The sequence below is a fragment of the Scatophagus argus genome, chromosome 19 (genome assembly GCF_020382885.2).
Source record: "Scatophagus argus isolate fScaArg1 chromosome 19, fScaArg1.pri, whole genome shotgun sequence".
In the NCBI taxonomy this organism is placed as follows: domain Eukaryota; kingdom Metazoa; phylum Chordata; class Actinopteri; family Scatophagidae; genus Scatophagus; species Scatophagus argus.
The window spans coordinates 10,435,171-10,453,386 of NC_058511.1; the positions used below are offsets into that span (position 1 = coordinate 10,435,171).

Here is an 18,216-nt window from a genome sequence, read left to right on the forward strand (position 1 = left end):
AGTGACTTCAGAAAGTGTCTAAAAATAAACGTTAGTGTGTGTCTGACAAATGCTGCAGCTTTCACGTCCATTAGAAATCTACGTTAAAAGTCAGGGTGACGGCGTATGCGTTGCATATGTGAGCTCTTGTAAGATTTTCTTGTTTTCCCCCCATCATGAGGTAGCATTTGGTGATGCAAGACCAAGATTTTCTTGTGAGGAAAAAAAAAAAAGAATCAGGACCAAAACAGCTTTGCTTGGCAGAACAACCCTCCCACACAAAAACATGTTCTGCCATCGCAGGAATTTTGAAGAGCTTGGGCAAGGGCAGACATTTCTAATGCTTGGCATTTAACGCTGTCCAAAAAGAGTTGAGACTGTAAAAAGAAAAGAAAATGCAGAGGAAAGCTGATTAGTCAAATTCTGCTTCAAGCAGCACACAGACACAATACAGTTCAAATATAGAAAAACAAAACAAGACTACAGCTTTGACTTAGCGCGGCCTGATCTGGTGTGTTATTTCCAAAGCTTAAGCCTCATCTCAATGTGTGAGAGATACAGCAAGTCTGGATGAAAAATGTTGAGTAGATTGTGTTCATTTCAACATATGTATGATTTTTTTGTTTTATTTATCTTGTCTATTGTCTGTTTAAGGTTCCTTTTCAGTTCAGTGTGGATGCATTTGTGCACCGTTCCATCTGGTGATTATTAAAACAAAGAAAGCATTTTGCCCTCTTCGGCGTTTTAACTCTGGTTCTTAATCAGGCTCACAGAAGCAACGAGAACTTGCAAAATGGCTTATCAAAGGCGACAGAGATCAAGCGTGACAAACTCGGACGAAAATCCTGAGCGAAATTTAGCAGAAGTGACAGCTGTAGTACGGTTTCAATGAATTTTAACTGCTGCTGTCAACGGTAGTGACTCCTCTTCTTCAGGTCTCACTGATACTTGGAAAAACCCTTGAAGGGCCATTTATTTAGATAGCAAACTGAGATGCCCTCATTTGTGGCCTCTCTTCCTGGGAAATGACTGTGGGAGGTTTCTAATAAACACCAAATTATTGAGAGAAAGTGAAGAATTGTGTAGACGCCAAAAACACGTGTTGTGGGTTCAATTACGCCGAACTGAGATAAATATTCACTTCGAAGCAAAGGCCAAGTTTGAGTCATCCTAGAAAGGTGTCAAGTCCAGTTCACCGTGATGGGTGATGTGAAGTTATTTTAATCCCTCAGATGGTGTTTGATGTACACTTACCCTTGACCAATATTCAGACACTGGAACCTTAACTGTAGCTGAAATGATGGTCAGTGTATTGACCACAAATCATCACCTGGTAGTGATGACGAGAGAGAGAAAAAAAAAGAAAGAGCACGGCCCTCTGTTAGTTTGGGAAACAACATGGTGGTAAATTCCCACTCTTAGTTTCATTGTAAGTTGTTCTGTGTTTTAAGATGATTTCAGACAGGAACACGTCTTTCTCAAGCGAGTCCAAAATGTTGTATTGCTCACATTGCATCAATCTAGACTTGATGCAACACTTCCTCATCAGCAGAGGAGAACATCCTCGATTTTGATCCACAAAAAAATCCACTTTAGTCCAGGATCTTTGATTCTGTTACCAGGCTTCCTGTGGGTATAAGTGAAAACAAATCGCCTGTAGCTGTCCTGGTACACTTTACACTTATTAGAACATTTGATTTTTAGTATCAGTTTTATTAGCAGTATGTTTTTCCTCGGCATTTAACCCATCCTTGGTTGAACACGCATGCAACACCCAACAAATCACATGCAGTGAACGCACACACACACACACACACAGGAGCAGTGGGCTGCCATGTCTGGCACCCGGTGAGCAGTTGGGGTGTTAGGTGCCTTGCTCAAGGGCACGTCCACTGTTTAACAATGGAACAATTGATTATTTACCCCTCCACACACGCAAATTTTTCTTGCCGGCCCGGGGAATCACAAGCTGCTTCTCTAACCTTTTTAAATATCTATTGAATGTGATAATATGGAAACACAGACAAGAGAATTTGCTGATTCAATACTGAGTATTAGGCATGGAGAGATTATGTTGATAATCTTCAAAACAGGTTGTTAAAATGTAAAAAATGTAACAAAGCCTGGCGTTTGTTCTGCTTTCCTGTGCAGCATCTCCGAAAGATGCTTACAGTGTCTGCCTGCAGGACATCACGAGATAAATAAGAGGCGGCGCTGAAGCTGCTGTGTGATTCAGATTATTTTTGTCCATTAACTTCAAACAAACAAACAAACAAAAAAAAGCAACTGAAACATTTTATACAGCGGTGTCCTTACCACAGATTTGTAACCTCTACGAGTCATCCTCATCAAACCTCAGACAGAAATATGTCATTAAAAAAAAAACATTGTCAGTCAAGCAGCAGTTGATGTGTCAACATATGAAGTCAGCTTAGCAGGATGGGGTTCTACAGGTTTTTTCCCACTTTAACAACAGTAAAGTTAAAGCCTGTAGTAGAAAACAAAGAGGTTGAAGCATTTCTGTGTCATGGACCTGGTGCACCCCCACCCCCACCATAATCCAGTTTACTCTCTTTTTACGTTTTACACTTTTTATTCAGCAATTTTAAAGAGCTGTTTACTTGCCATAAAACTGCAGCATAATTGACAGGGTGTACAGTATGAAATGCATGAATATGTTACCCTTTCTTAAAGATCAAACCCTCCATGTACTGACAGTGTAGGAAGAAGTGACAATCATCCTGTTTTTTGGCATTTTGGCATTGCCGTGAACACAGCAGACTAGACCTCTGTGGTTTTTTGCCCTTTTGCGGTAACGACAGACTACAAAGAAAATCTGTGAAGGAAAGAAAGGGTGTTGAGGGATTTTTCTGACATGCGGCAGGTCTTTTCAACATCTGCGATACTGTAAATCAACCAACCTGAACTTTATGGGTGAAACACTTCAGCCTGACACGATTAGATGGAAAAACTATGCCCACAAAAACACTGATGAAGGTGAATGGAAACGTGTGTTGATGACTAACTGAACAGGAAGCTGTTTGTAGTTTTAGTTTGCCTCCACCTGCAGGACATCATAGGAAGCACTGAGTGTGGTTGGTGTAATTACAGGTGTCGTCCAGGTGGAGGCGGTGTGGAACAAGCATAGCAGCAGGCTTGTGATGTGAAGTTTTTCGATTTGTGTAAGAAGATGAAAACGCAGCGACGAAGCTGCTGTGTGATGTAAAGAAATAATGTTTCAGTGAGTGTGTGTTGTGACAGAAGTTTGTATGAGTGTCAAAAGACTGGGTCCCGCTGTATTACTCAGGCTGCACTACAGCGTCTATTCACAGGCGCGATCCCACTACTGAGCGGCACGGGGGCTTTGACCTGCTCCGTTTCCGACCTGGGCCGGTGCACCCCTCCTTAGACGACCTGGTGGTCCCGAGCTCCCCCAGGAGCACCATATCGATACCGAACTTAGTGCGGACACCCGATCGACATAGTCCGCTGCAGCTCAGAGCTCCTGAGCTCAAACGATCCGCCAGCCTCAGCCTCCCGGTAGCTTGGATTACAGGCGCGCGCCACCGCACCCGGCGGTAGCAGCACGAGCTCAGAGGGCTTTTGACTCAGACTATCGTGACGTCATCACGCAGTGCGCTGCAGCGGCTTCTAGTGACAGGAAGTCGTAGCTGCAGTGATGGAGACATGGATATATAGAAATTAATGTCAATAAAACATAGATAAAATAAGTGCTTTTGAGTTGGCTGAGAGTTTTAGTCTGATCATATTTGCGCTTAATTACATTTGTACTACTACTACTGGTAACATATGTAGTATGAATATGTGTCTGATGTGTTTTCAAAGATACTGAGTTTGACTATCTGCTCTATATAAACAAAAGTATCCTGACACACCTCTTTATGGGGCTGTTTTTCAGGGGTCAGACTCAGCTCCTTACTTCCAGTGAAGGGAGATCTTAATGCTTCAGCATACCAAGACATTTTGGACAATGCTGTGCTTTCAACCCTATGGCAACAATTTGGGGAAGGCCCTTTTCTATTCCAGCATGACTGTGTCCCAGTGCACAAAGTCCATGAAGACATGGTTGGAGGAGTTTGACATGGAAGAACTTGACTTATCTATAATTGAATATAGAAATTAGTGTTTATGCTAGAAAATATTAATTAGCCACACAGAGTTCTTTTCTGTTTACACCTCCATCTCAATGTAGCAACACAACAGCAACAACAGAAAACACATACGGACCTTCAACTCAGCGCCATCAAATGCAATCAAATGTCACGTGGTTGTGATTTCCAAGTTTGACCAGATGTGTAAATGACATACAAATCTTGACTTCATAAATGAAGTCAATCACAGTATGTTCATGAAAAAGTTCATCAGTGAGTGCCAGCATCTCATGGTTTATCAGTATGAAACAATTTTCCATGAAAAAAACTGACTCTGCATACCCTGTTATATTGTTAACATAACTTTTATTGTATGGTTCTATGTTGTGTTCCCTGAACCAACAGTGTTAAGAACATGAAGAACAAATGATGTGACAAGATAAAAATTCATTGTGGAGTATTTTAATATTCTGACAGCATCAGCAAAAACTGTTCGTTTTACAAAACACGTTTCCTTAAAAATCAGTCCAAACTATTACAATAAAATGAAAAAAAGAACACTTAAATCTAAGAATGTAAATCCATAAACACAGATAAAGAACATCAACCACTGGTTCACATGTTAACCATCATCAGACTTGTGTCAGACTCTCTGGGATTTATTAGCTGCAAGAGAGAAAGACAGACAGCATTAGTAAGTGCAAAAAGTAGTATGTAAGTATGTGTCTTTGTAAGGTGCATTTCAACCTCAGTGTGTCTTTATAATACATTACAATCACTACTTGGATGAACTGGCTAAGAAATATTTAGCATTATGTGACGTTCACTTTGCATGAACCCATTGTGGTCACCTGCTCTGTGTTTTTGTCCACTTCAGGGCGTGTCTCGGAGGCACAGATGTGGTCGGGTGATAGAAAGTACATCCAACTCGTTTGCACTGCGCCGCGAAGCGACAAGGCTGCAATTGAGACGAACAACATTTAGAAAGTCAGACTGCACCTCTGGGCGAGTGCACACTGCCCCCCACTGGAAGCATAAGCACAACTAAACCAGCAACTTTCACGCAAAGCACTTCCAGCTTTAACCTGAATTCTTCAAAGCGACACTTGGTCTTACCTTGGGATGATAAAACGCACACTCCATCTTCTTGCAGTCTGGGTAGAAGCGACACACACTCGTGACCTGCACTGGCTGAGCTGCTGTGGACAGAAAGATTCACGTTAGAGATACATTTGGTTTTGGGCAGAGAGAGGCTGAAAAGTGTGTCAGGGAAGTGATGAGAGGGTACCTGGCCTGGGCGGAGGAGCAGCTGTGCTCCTGCGGCTGACGTGAGTGAAGGGACAGTCAGACTTGGTGCACCTGGCGTCGTATTTACAATTAGGATGGACAAAAAGGCATTTATCCCCGAACTTGCAGCTGGGAAAAGTCCTTCAGAAAAACAAAACACATAAAAATTAGAATAATGACATAGTGAGCACAGAACAAATAAAACCTCTTAATTTCTTCAATTTATGAAAAATACTCACTTGCACTGTGTTGTAGGGTGATGGTACATGCACTCATCTCCACTTTTACAGACTGGCCAGAACTTGCATCTTTCCATCACCTTCTGTTTCTTTAAAGGAGCGCTATCCTCCTCTGCTACATCAACGTCCATCACGTCATCTATCAGAAGAGGACAGAAAGTAAATGGGGATATGACCAAAAGCATTAATTCAGTAAAGACACAAACTTTTACCAAAACACCTAAATTATCGTACAGAATTATTACTGATGAAATACGACACCTTCAGATGATGTGACTCCTCCCTGTAGTCGGTGAAGGACACTGAGTTTGGGCTCCCTGGGTCCGTCAGTGCCCTTTGTGAGCGGTCTGACGTCATCCAGATCCATCTCAGCGTCTGCGAGGTTCCCCAGCGGGCTCGGTACCCCGTCTAATGTCACTATGAACTTGGGGCTTTCAGTGTCGCCTCTCTCCTTACTAGCAAGAGGGAAAATCCACAGAGCACAAGGAAGAAAAATTAAACATAACAAACAAATCAACAATGGCTAACACTTCTCAGGTCTAAATGTACAGTCTCTTATCTATATTATCTATATTTTGTGCGTGTACCTGGCTTGGACAGTGCGTGGTAAAGCAGAGTGGACTTCCTCTTTGGCCTGAAGACGCTGCTGGTTTCTAGCTGGAGGCTCCTGAAGTTGCGGGCGACTCATAATGAAGGAGCGAGTATCAAATGTCTTGGCCTCACTGCCTAGAGGTACAACACAAATGCCGAAGTCCCAATGTAAAGCATCAGTGAATATAATCCATCAAATTTTAAACATTTTCTAACTAACTTTTCTAACGACAAAACAGAACAAAAAGGACTGACCACAGTCACTCTGCTCTCCTACATCACTGCTCTCTGCTAAGTCCAACTGGAGGCGTGAAGCTAAAGATCTCACTGGAGCTGCGGAGGAAAACGCAACAACAAGCATTAATTAATTAAGCTGCCTTGCAGTTGTATGTGTCCATGCACCAGAGGAGTGCACTTGGAGACTGTTCTGACAGAGTACAGAGGACTGATGGAGAATTTATTCTCACAGTGTGGCAACAGTCACCTGAAGCTTAATATTTGCAAAACCAATGAGTTTGTGGTGGACTACTGCTGGGTGTCAAATTAGTGTGTACCTCAGTTTGGGATGAATCACACGGATTCTATTTGCATTATTGCGTAACAGTCTAGTTATACATCAGTTGTGCAAGTATATTTAAAAGCTACGTGAGACATTCTGGTGGATTTTCTGGACATTTTTAAATTAGTTTATTAGTTTACATACACCTTTAACAGTAAGTATGTCGACTGTGAGTCTTTTTTGTTGGATGCCAGGGTGTTCGGAGCTGTGCTCGGCAACAGGCATCCCACATGGTGTACTATTTATACTCTTCACATACCAGGTGTTCTGGGAGGAGGTAGTCCTGTAGTTGCGTAAGTCGGGACCCTTGGAGCCAGGCTGTGGAGGTGCTCCTGGACCAGCTGGATGGCTGCACTCATCTCTTCACTGCTGGCCAAGCGAGTACGAGGTGCCACAGGAACAGTCTGCCTCTGTGGTACTGGGGGTGTTTGGGAGGTCAGTGTGAGAAAGTGATAAGAACAGCTGAGATGCTCATGTTAATGTGTTAAACGTACTTGTGGGGTAGGCTGTGGTTTTGGTGATTGAATCCTGAGCTTCAGAGATGGCCTTGAGTATTAGATTCCTGTTGGCTTGCTTGGCTGGAGGAAGAGTAGGTCTTAAACAACAGAAACCACAGCAATGTTAGAATCCAGGAAAAAATGCAAAGTTTAAAGTGTGACTACACACCCAGTTCTGCGAGCTCCTTGCTTTTCAGCATATTTACAAAATACAGCAGAGGACTGCACAGGACAACCACTGCAGGGTGTGAAGTGTGCATTATCTCTCAAAGACTTTTTTAAGTTTAAGATTTTAAGATGAAGAAGTTAGTGCCGGATTGTCTTTTGTTTCTTTTCAGTGACAGTGAAGAGTCTTACATGATTACTAATGTAGTGTCAAATAAGACCAGTTTCAGAGAAGGAATCGAACCGAATGCATATACCCAAGACATCACATTTGCTAATGTGTTGACAATCCTGGCTTGCCAATTCAACACTGTATAACATATAATGTTCCCAAATATCATAACACTGACTTGCGTTCTGGTTTGGAGGGTAGGGAAACTCTACTGGACAGGCCTCTTCCTCCGTAGCCTGTATCCTCGTCTTCCAAGTCGTCACTGTCCTCATCCTCCACACGGTTCACTCGCACCACTGAACTCGCTACTGGCGCCTTACGTTTCCGTGAAAAATCCTCCTGCTGAACAAAGATGGCAGAACATCATTATTATCACTGATCTTTAACTACACCTATCTGACACTTTGTCAACAGGAGGTGAACATCACAGGCAATTTGCACAGTTGTATGTACCACCGATTAAATCTTACCTTACTGGATCCGGTTCTGGAGGTTCTGATGCCTCTGCTGTCCTGCTGCCTGCTGTGAGAAGATCCCTCTGTGGGGCGACATGCACCAATGCCAACTGATGTGAATTTGCTCTGACCCGGTCTGTAGATTTCAGCTGTGGGTCGACTGGCGTTGCCACGTGTTAGACCATGGTTGGCGCCTATTTCTACAGGGTCCTCAGCGATGAGGTCGTCATCCATCTCTGGTTTGATGTCGATAACTGCCTCTGAGGGGAGCATCTCCATGCGAGGCTTAACAGCGGAGGTAAGTCGGGAGGAAGTCTTCTCCATGGTGCCTCTCCTTGCAACAAATAAAGGAGCATGTGTTGTTTAAGATGATGACACTTACACAGTGTTGCCTGCACTTGAGGACAATAATAATGCTTCTATCATTCCATTTGGTACCTGCTTTCATGAGCAGAGCTGGACACACGTGCTTCATTCCTATCAGAACGTGAGCTGGACGCTGTCGGCACCTTCGACTCCTCTGCTCTGCTGTCTTCACTCACAGATGCTCGACTCTTCCCAGTCCCAGTACCGCTGTCAGACTGGAGCTGATGTTTGAGGGATGCAGGCTCTGGAACAGTGATGTGGAGAACAAAACCTGAGCTCGTCTGAGATACTAAAATGGCAGGTCACATGAAACCAACATGTATAAAATGGTTGTCTATTCAGCTGGGGAGGCGGTAAAGCGTTATCATGCTAAACATTATCAGGGGAGTCCTCGCAGGTTCACCACTCTGGCAATAAATTATTTATTAACACAATTCTATCACAGCTGCTTAAAGGGTGCAGAAATTCTTGAATGCATTCAACATAATGACTTACCAACAGCCACAGATCTTAACTTCTCTAGCACACCCTGTAGCCTAAAATCAATGAAGCAGAAACCCACGTTACAGCAAGAACAGATGTGTGTATAGGGGAATAACTGTTGTTACAAGTGTAAGACAAGGGGGAATTTAATTAGACAGGACATAAAGTTTTTTGGTTGGTCTGATCATACCAGGCTGTGAATTTAATCGTGTTGCTTCCAAGGAAAAGGGAGAGATCGTCAGCCATCTGCTGGGAGGTTTTCTTGTTTGCTACCATCACCATAATATAGTCAGGGAGCTCCTCGTCTACATCGATAAAGAGAGTAAAACACACATAACATGTAATGTTTGACTGAAGTACGAAGCAACAACAAGATCTGTATTTTACTCACTTACCAATATATGCCCCGAGCTCTTGAAGTTTGCCCTTGATAGCAGCCTGAAACAGACCAAAAGTACAGTGAAGATGTTGTTAGCTAGTTAAAGAAATTATGGACGGCAAGCTATCCGCGCTGTTATCATTCATTGGAGCCGACAAGGTCGCCTTTAAGCATCGTTAAAACGGAAGTTGGCCTTAAAAAAAATAAACAAAAAACTACTAACATCTGATTGCTGGTTATGTTGTAAAGTGATGTACCAAGCCTTCCTCGGCCTTGTAAATAAAAACCTTGTTACCATTCTGTCTGAATGACAAATTACGCTAGCTAGCTTATGTTAGCTTGCGACGTATGTTCTACCTTAACCAGGCTTTAAGTCTGAAGCAAATCAATCAAATACATCACATAACGTTACTCACTCTAATTTTCTTGCTGATCTCCGCCCCGATCTCCATGCTTTTTGTTTTAGTCAAATAGAAAAGTTCTAAAAGAAACAACTGTTCTCCCAGCAGCACCACTGAGCAGCAGAGAGAGGTATTACGTATGATCACGTGGTCGACGGAATTAGTCGAGGATCTGTGGCCGAACTGGGCCGAGGAAGGCCTTCGTCTTCTTCTGGGTTTCCGGCCGACTGCATGACTGGTGACACATTGCTGCCCCAGTCTCAGTGTAGCCATAACAGCTGTGTGTCTTTCCCTTCTCTCTCTCCAAAGATAACAACAAAAAATAAATAAATTAATTATTAAAAAAAAAATCACAGTTTTGTGTAGTGTCAGTAGGAATGCCTTTTCTTTGCATTTTCACACTTCTTCTGCCACACAGCTGATGTGTTTCTCAGTTTGCACTCATATGTCCCAATGAGTACTCTGACTTTGGTTGATTGTTTGCAGCCATGAGAGCTGCCTCAGCCCCCTTCACCCCAACATGGACTGGCACCCAAGGAAACCCCACCAAACTGCTCAGCCTGCTCAGTCCTATATTAAAATCACCACAACTCCACCATGAGGTCAGACTGAGCACCTAGCTTGCCTTCTCTTAAGTCTTATCGGACGCCAAATCCTAACATGTGACCGCTTGTTTTGGCTTCACCTCAAGTTATTTTTCTCAGCTTTTGTCTTAGCAGTCAAGTGAATATTTTGTGTAGAGCAAAAGCAGGTATTGAGGCTTTGTACTGTCAGCATTACAGTATGTTAGTAAAAAATGACATTTCACCAATAAATTCACACAATCTGAAAATACGAAACAACATGCTGTTTTTTTTTTTACTGGAGTCACAGGATGCAGTCATAAATAAATTGAATCAGTCTCATCAGCAACTGACTAAAACAAAAGGAGAAAAACATTACATGTCAAGATCCACAGAAAACAATGTTGGGACTCAACTGTTCTCCCCCTTCATTAAAACCAGATGTCAGTAGCAAGGTTGGATGTATGAAGGTGGTATTTTGTGTCTGATTCTGTGTGAACGGCCATCAGTTCATCAGCTCTAACAGCTTTATTCAAGCGTTTTCTCAGGATTCTCACCCCAAAGATACAAAGCTCAGATGTAGATGCAAGTAGTTATCCTGCGTGCAATGATTAAACATTAGTCTGATGAGAACCTGACCCATGTTTCTTCACAAACAGAAACATAAATATTACATTTGAAATTTCTTCATGGGTGGAAAAGTAAACAAACACTGGTACCGGACCATTTCAAACCTGGCTGCTGTAGCCACCAGATGGTGCAAGAGACCATTAAGAACACAGTACTGTGGGTTAAAATTAAATAAATTTAAAATAAAATAAAATAATAAAAAAAATCCCACCAGGAGGACATGACATTGTTCAGTAAAAGAAAGTCATGTGACTTCTTCCAATAAACAATGACCAACACAGATTCAGAAATCCAAATCTGGGATGACTGACAGACCATTCAAATAGTGTATTCAGCCTTCCATTGGTAAACAGATCGGTAAACAAAACACAGACCCGAAGGATTAAAGTTTCAATGTTACAGTCTAAATTCTGTTGAGCTCACATGAGCTGCAGCTCCTCCTGGACAGTCTCTTCAGTTTTTAATGGCTCACCTAAATGACGTTCAGGGGCTGCATGTAAAACAAACAAAGGTTAAAAGTGATAGAGAAGAAAAAGAGGTGCATGAACCAGGACACCCTCTGCTTTGTTTCATCTAATTTAAAACAGCTGTCCAGTGCTGTTTTTTACACCATGTGTCTTTGACTTTCTAATGTTCATCACTGCATGTTTTCCCTCAGAGATTATTTCCTGTTTTGCAGCTCCTCAATGCCAACCAACAATGACGGGAAGGATCTAGCTCGCCGTCTAGACGAGCGTCACACACACTTTCAGCCTCCGTCTGCTCCGCTTCTCTGTCTGCTTTGTTCACATTATTAGTGCTGATGCACAAATTGTTAAAAGTCTAGAAAGATCAACTATGTCTCTTTTTCACAAATGTCATGGCAATTCACGTCTTAGTTATATAAGAGCCACCACAGACCTTTCTCCTTCTGTAGAAAAATTCCCATAGGCACCTGTGTTTCAACCAAGTGAGCCTCCAGGAGCCTAATGGTCTCTTCAGTAATTTGTCATCCACACCAAAGCTTGCTGTAGTTTCCATTTACCTTCAAGGGGAAGCAGGAGTGGATTAGTTTGAGGGTGTGAGGAGGACAGCATTTTCTATCTGTTTTCAATGAGAATGAAAGAGACCACAGAAATTCTGGAGTATGGCAGAAACAAATTCAAGTCAGGGCAGAAAGGTGCTCTGTCTCATTGTTGCTCAATGCACTACTGCTTTATTGGATCAAGGGAGAGGAAGGAGCTCTGCACTGACCCCTCTAACAATAGTGTTGAACCAACATCCATCAGTGGTGTCACAACAGGCCAGTCTGCCCTGCTGCATGTTCTCGTTGTGGTTTACACTTCTTAACTAGTGTGCGTGTCTTCTCTTGTGCAACACTTATGGTTCAACGCATCTAGTGCAAACCAGGTGCATACTGTATATAGTATACATGTATATGATATACAGGAGTCAAATTCCTTGTATGGTCACACGTACTTGGCAAATAAAGCTGATTCTGATTCTGATATCCATATATAAACTTTATGATACCATCACATTGTGTTAAATTAAGATAAAATCTCCTTTTCTTGTCTGATAAAAATCTGAATGCCGTGACTGCAGCCTCTCAGACTTACTCTTGTCATCACAGTGAGGTTGTCATGTTTACTACACTATATAGACAAAAGTATTGGGACACTTAACCGTTACACCAACAGGGTCTTTAATCACATCACATTCTAGATATACAGACAGCTTTGCAGCCATAACAGCTTCCACTCTTCTGGGAAGGCTTTCTACAAGATGTTTCTGTGGGGATTTTTGCCCATTCATGCAGTAGAGCATTTGTGAGGTCAGGCACTGATGTTGGACAGAAAGGCCTGGCTCACAATGTCCATTCCAGTTCATCCCAAAGGTGTTTGATGGGACTGAGGTCAGGACTCTGTGTGGACCAGTCAAGTTCTTCCACACCAAACTCCTCCAGCCATGTCTTTATGGACTTTGCTTTGTGCACTGGGACACAGTCTGCTGGAATAGAAAAGGGCCTTCAACAAACTGTTGCCACAAAGTTGGAAGCATGGAAGTGGATGTAAAGGGCTGAGCCCAACCCCTGAATAACGGCAACATATTGATATGTGTCTGAATACTTTTGTCTATATAGTGTATTGCTATAAATAAATTCAATTTTTACCTAATTTTTACGTTATAGAGAAGTAATGACAGCAGACTGACAGGTCTGTCTATATATCATACCTCCTTATTTGCAGCAACATCTACACAGAAGGCAACGCAGCTGCATTTTTAAGTAACATGTCTCATGCTCATCAGATTTAAATAAATACAACTGTGTATTAAGACAGCAAAAAAAGCTTGTGTTTCACACATGAACGCACCCACAGCATGTTTTCACATGATTTTCCTTTGCTTTACATGCATAACTACAGTGGATGTGTGTTGTTCTGAGCACTGCCAAGACATAGTTGACCTACACTCAATACTGAGCCTGAACACATCCTGTGTAGAAACAGACACAGGACTGATGCTGTTGCTGCTGTTCTGATTTTGCTAGGTGGGCTGTGTAGACATTGTGTAAGCCTCAGCTCACCAACGGCATTTTGCAACCCACACTGCAGCTGAAGGCACTATACAGACTGTCAAGAAATGGTTACAGCACAAAACTCCCTGTAATGCCATTTTCACGTCTCTGTTTGAGAACAGATTAAACAAATGAGAGACAGCATGTTAATTAGTGCACTTCAGAGGTGTATTTTTGAACTTTGGAGACAGGTTTGCTGCTCCCCCCTTCTTAAAGACTGCAAAGCCAGGCGAACTATAGCGCAGCTCCAGCTTTGTGCTTGATGGAGAAACATAAGATTGATGTCACTTTCTTCATCATATTTGAAACTGATTAAATATATTTACAAATATGTTGAACTATTCCTTTAATGAAAGCAAGGTCCCTAAAGGATGCTGTTTGTTAATTCTACTTAATATCACCAATCAGCCATTAACACCACTGATGGGTGAGGTGAATGACACAAATCATCTGTTTACAATACAAAACACAAATACACCTCTTCCCACCTGGAGGCCCCCACCCACAACGCACAGGACCCAAAGAAATCAACATTCTGATCATTCTGTGAACATCAACATGTGACAGCTTTGTGATCTATTGTACGCGTTAACAACAAAATCTTAATGGGATGATGGTGCAACACATCAAACCATAAAGTCATCTTAATCTGGTTGCCCTGAAATGTGACAACTTCAAAGACCTTTTCTTTGCATTTCTTTCTTTGCTTTTTTCTATTCTTTGAAAAAACTTTTTAATGTTACAGTATTTGAAATGTTCCTGGTAACATGTATTTCATTTGCATGGACATTCTCGCAACATATCAGGTATAGCACAAGATGAAAGCGCAGCACAAATAAACACTTCTGAGAAATTTGATACTGATTCCTACTGCGACTGCGTTCAGCTTTCATCTCTGCTGTGTGTATGTGACCACAAATCTGCTATTCTGTGGCTGCCATCGGTCTCCCCCCACACCTACACAGAGGACTGTGGTGATTTTACTTCCCTTTTCTGTGAAATGTTGCCAGAGACTTCAGTTGTGAATCAGCTGACAAACTTCCGTGAATTTTTCAACTCATGTGCCGCAATGACGACAGTTCTGCCACAGCGTCCCTTGACCCAGAGACACAGTGAAGCGCTTCTCTTTCTTGCCTCTGAAACCTGCACGCCATTAAGGAAAGTAATCCTCTTCCAGGGTCAGATTACAATTTGGATAAGTCAAGACAGTTGCTTGGGGCTGGAAAGAGGGAAAAGAAAGGATGGAAATGTAGAAGATAACCAAAAAAAGGCCTTAACAAAGACATGCACAGGAAGATAATTCATTGCACCTGCCCCGACAATGTCTAGAAACCTAATGCTGTCTTTTCTGGACAAGATGACACCTTTATGAATGAAGCTGCTGCAGCTGGGTAGTCGACACACACACAACCACATTTTCATATTGCACACACACAGAACGGCAGACTTGCATGCATGCGGCTTCATGCGGTGAAAGAGCTGCTCAGATTATATGCACAAACACTTGACTGATGTCAGAAAAACTCCAGTGGAATTATTAGTTTGTAAAAACATGCAATCAGTTACAAGTGCAATCAGCGGCTGCTTGCATTAGCCCATTGTGCAACAATATGTATTTTTTCCTTGAACTTCCTTTTGTGCAGTAAGTCAGGAAATCCTGAAAGGTTGACTGAGGACAAGATTTGACTACACCCAGATGTTAAAGGGTTAACCCAGTTTTGAGTACTGAAGCTTTCACTCACTAGTCTGGCAAAGTAAGTGAAAGCCCACTAAGATTTACAGCTGGTTTAATCACTGTTGCCAAACCTGCTGGAGGTTCAGTATAGGGACTTGGTGGGTCACTGCAGTCTGGATGAGCCCGGGTTCCACAGCTGGAAACATTTTCAGATATCATTATTTGTGTTGTGTAGGAGTGCAGGTCAAGGTTTGATTTTGTATTTAAGAGCATAGGCCTATTCAGAGAATTAAACAAGCTGGAAAGTGTTACTCTTAAGGAACTTTGTGAACTTTGAACTGCAGTCTGTAATGTGAAATTTATTATTAATTGGCCCTCAAGAGAGCAGAATCATTTGTGAAGAGTGAGTGTTTTGTTTTTGTCTGTATGAACCTTCTCCCTTTTTTTTTACACACACACCAACCACCCACACAGACTGGGTCTGTTTTGGTAGCTACTTGAAGAGATGAGAGCTGGTTGTTTTAGGACAAATCTGCATGTCTCTTCTTCTTTAGTATCGTTTTGATCTGAGTGCAGAGAATAAGGGGATTTAATGGATAATATGAGAACATCAATCGGATGCACAGGGAGAACATCAAGCCTGGCTCTGCCCAAAGGTATGAAAATCCACATAACTCCCCCTAAAAGCACAATGTGTCGTTGATATGTAGTTTGTTACCTTTGGGCAGAGCCAGGCTCGCTGTTTCCTCCAGCCTGGTCTCACCAAAAGGTGCGTGAATAGCACATGAGTATCTTAAGTCGTTTTGTTTGTTATCAGATCCCCACTGCAATAAGCTTTTTTGTGTAATTTTAGGTGCAAATGTCACGGAGAAAAAAATATATGCAGGATAAAGAGCAAGATGGAGGAGGTAGGAGTGGGGGATGTGTCAAACAGACAAGTGTTCCAGTCCTGTGAGAAACCAAAAATAAAGTTTGACCTAATTCACATTGCTTATATAACCTTTTAACATAAGTCACATAAGTGTTTTTTTCCCTAACCAAAGCTAACCTAACTGTGACTGTAGGCCATGTGCGTAAGACAGCCAAGGTCACATGACTTCGTGCTTTCCTGCACGTCTAAAACGCGTAAAATGTAGGCGGTGTTGAATGACGTGTAAAAAGCTGAAATGCATGAAATGACATGATATGTCCTTAAAAGTCGTGTCCTATTATTACACCATCCCATGAGAACGCACTGGTTTCCTCGCCATTAGCTAAGCCAAGTCAACCAGCTACAAGCTAACTCTCAGCAAGGAAGCAGCATACGCATATTTCTCAGAATGTTGAACTATTTCTTAAACATTTAAGCTGACTGGATGTTTACAGAGCAACTTGTAAGGTATAAAGTAGCAAATTCAGCTTTCTGAGTTTCAGGTTTTATCACTTTATCTACACAAAAGATCTGTGGTTTTCTTCTATTGCTTGGCTTGTGTTGATGCTCCAGGCCCAATAAAAAATATAATGTAGTTGAAGAGCTCATGTGTAATGGATCAGCACTTTTATTTGCAGAGGAAGATTCAAGCATGTATCTATAATGAAGAATCCAACAGTCACTACGGTTTATTTCATAGAATTAGCCAAAGATTAACCAAAGGAAAACAACAAACAAAACAAAAAATGTCTGGGAGCACAACAGTCCAGAACATAAACAGCACTGACACGATTGACAAATAGAAATCTAGTGGTAAGAGATACAAACCACACATTTTGTCAAAACATCAGGTGCATCTGTTGTGTTTACGTGGAAAAACATAGTGTGAAAATTATGGTAATTTTAAGTACAGATGTTAATGAGACCTGACGGGAAACCAGACACTGACAATACCACATTTTTACATATCATCCACATGCTGTAAACTGTCACTTTTTTTTTTTTTTATTTTCCTACTGGCTGCTCCTCCTAACTGAAGTTGCACACAGTTAGGTTGTGAGTTTACTAGGAATCCTTTGATGGGGTGCAGTCACCAAAGTACAGCATCCTTTCTGACCCAAATGTATGAAAAATAGAAAAGGAGTCCCATGGGTTAAAGCTCACCATGTGATTTTCTCACTTTTTATTGCTTCTCTAAAAATATATAATGGTCATACTTGGATATGGACATGGTGTGAACACCCTGCTCTCAGCTCATGCTTTATTTTGCATCTTAAAAGAACTTTGTCACATTGTCATGTCATGTCTGTAGACAAGTATATACCCTGCAAAAGACTCAGGCTGATCGCTTGTGATTTGCTACAACATTAAAAGTGCATTAACTTTCCACATGCTCTTCTGTCTGGGACACTTTGACCCTGTGGTCTCAATGCAACAAGCCTGACCTGTGCACATTTATTGGAGCATCTGGTGAGGACATGCGGTCAAAATCAATGACAATGACAGGTTTAGTTTGCAGCTACTCAAGACACTTTTCAGCTGAAGCCTGTTAAAAACCTTCACATCTTGGCACGCCTCACCGAATCGTGTACCAACCTCTGCTGATTGCATTCACAGCTGGTTGGCTTCAACAAGTGCATTTTCCCGTATGAATAGACAACATATGTGGAGCCTCTTTGTTTGCAAAGAGGTTCAACCCCTGATGTTTCTCTGTACTGTAGCTTTCAGTAACACTTTTATTCATCTGAAGGACTGTCTTTGGGTCCAGAGGTTCCTAATGTTTTATAAAATTACACAAAATAAGAGTCTGAAATAACATATCAAATATTATTTTAGTAATATCATCATCTAGTGTAGCTAGCAAAATTTTTAAAGAGCTGTTATATTTTCTCAGTAAACATTGAGCAAAAGGATTTCTTTGACCTTCTTGAACAAAGCCCCCCGCCCCCGTCTACCTACATTACAAAGCACATTGCGTCCGGGCTATTTTAACTAATAATCTTCTTATAAAGACAGAATAAGGGAGATAATGCATGCCATTGTGAAAATGAATCTTGGTGAAGGGGTTGACTGATTATGTGGTGGAGCAAGCTGTGCGGCTGTTTGGCTTTAATTAGTGTATTAGCGGGATGCCGAGCTGTGCTTTTCATCAGAGGACCGTGCAGGGAGAAGTTTCACAATGAGATACCCTGCAGA

General features: G+C 41.9%; 1 protein-coding gene across 3 annotated transcripts; it reads right to left on the reverse strand.

Annotated features, from left to right (window-relative positions):
* Nucleotides 1–4,537: 4,537 nt before the first annotated feature.
* On the reverse strand, nucleotides 4,538–9,864 carry zc3h14 (zinc finger CCCH-type containing 14). Of its 3 annotated transcripts, none has more exons than XM_046373870.1 (17): nucleotides 9,701–9,864; nucleotides 9,301–9,343; nucleotides 9,096–9,210; nucleotides 8,918–8,958; nucleotides 8,495–8,666; nucleotides 8,072–8,390; nucleotides 7,780–7,940; nucleotides 7,262–7,362; nucleotides 7,027–7,185; nucleotides 6,464–6,541; nucleotides 6,205–6,343; nucleotides 5,879–6,072; nucleotides 5,618–5,756; nucleotides 5,380–5,519; nucleotides 5,208–5,290; nucleotides 4,943–5,049; nucleotides 4,538–4,757 (listed from the first exon to the last, which is right to left on the reverse strand). In XM_046373870.1, exons 1-17 carry the CDS (start codon nucleotides 9,734–9,736, stop codon nucleotides 4,754–4,756), a joined length of 2,031 nt encoding a protein of 676 aa, XP_046229826.1. In that variant the 5' UTR covers nucleotides 9,737–9,864; the 3' UTR covers nucleotides 4,538–4,753. The 3 variants fall into 3 exon arrangements, with proteins under 3 accessions (XP_046229826.1, XP_046229827.1, XP_046229825.1); XM_046373871.1 differs by having other exon boundaries at nucleotides 5,208–5,287; nucleotides 7,780–7,943; XM_046373869.1 differs by having other exon boundaries at nucleotides 7,780–7,943; nucleotides 9,701–9,863.
* Between the last annotated feature and the right edge of the window lie 8,352 nt (nucleotides 9,865–18,216).

Excerpts from the sequence above, each read along its gene's own strand:
- zc3h14 (XM_046373869.1), bottom strand. The coding sequence starts at position 9,736 with ATGGAGATCGGGGCGGAGATCAGCAAGAAAATTAGA. Across the intron at positions 9,211-9,300 it reads AGAGCTCGGGGCATATATTG|ACGAGGAGCTCCCTGACTAT; the intron begins GTAAGTGAGTAA and ends TTATCGATGTAG. Across the intron at positions 5,757-5,878 it reads AGGAGTCACATCATCTGAAG|ATGACGTGATGGACGTTGAT; the intron begins GTGTCGTATTTC and ends CTCTTCTGATAG.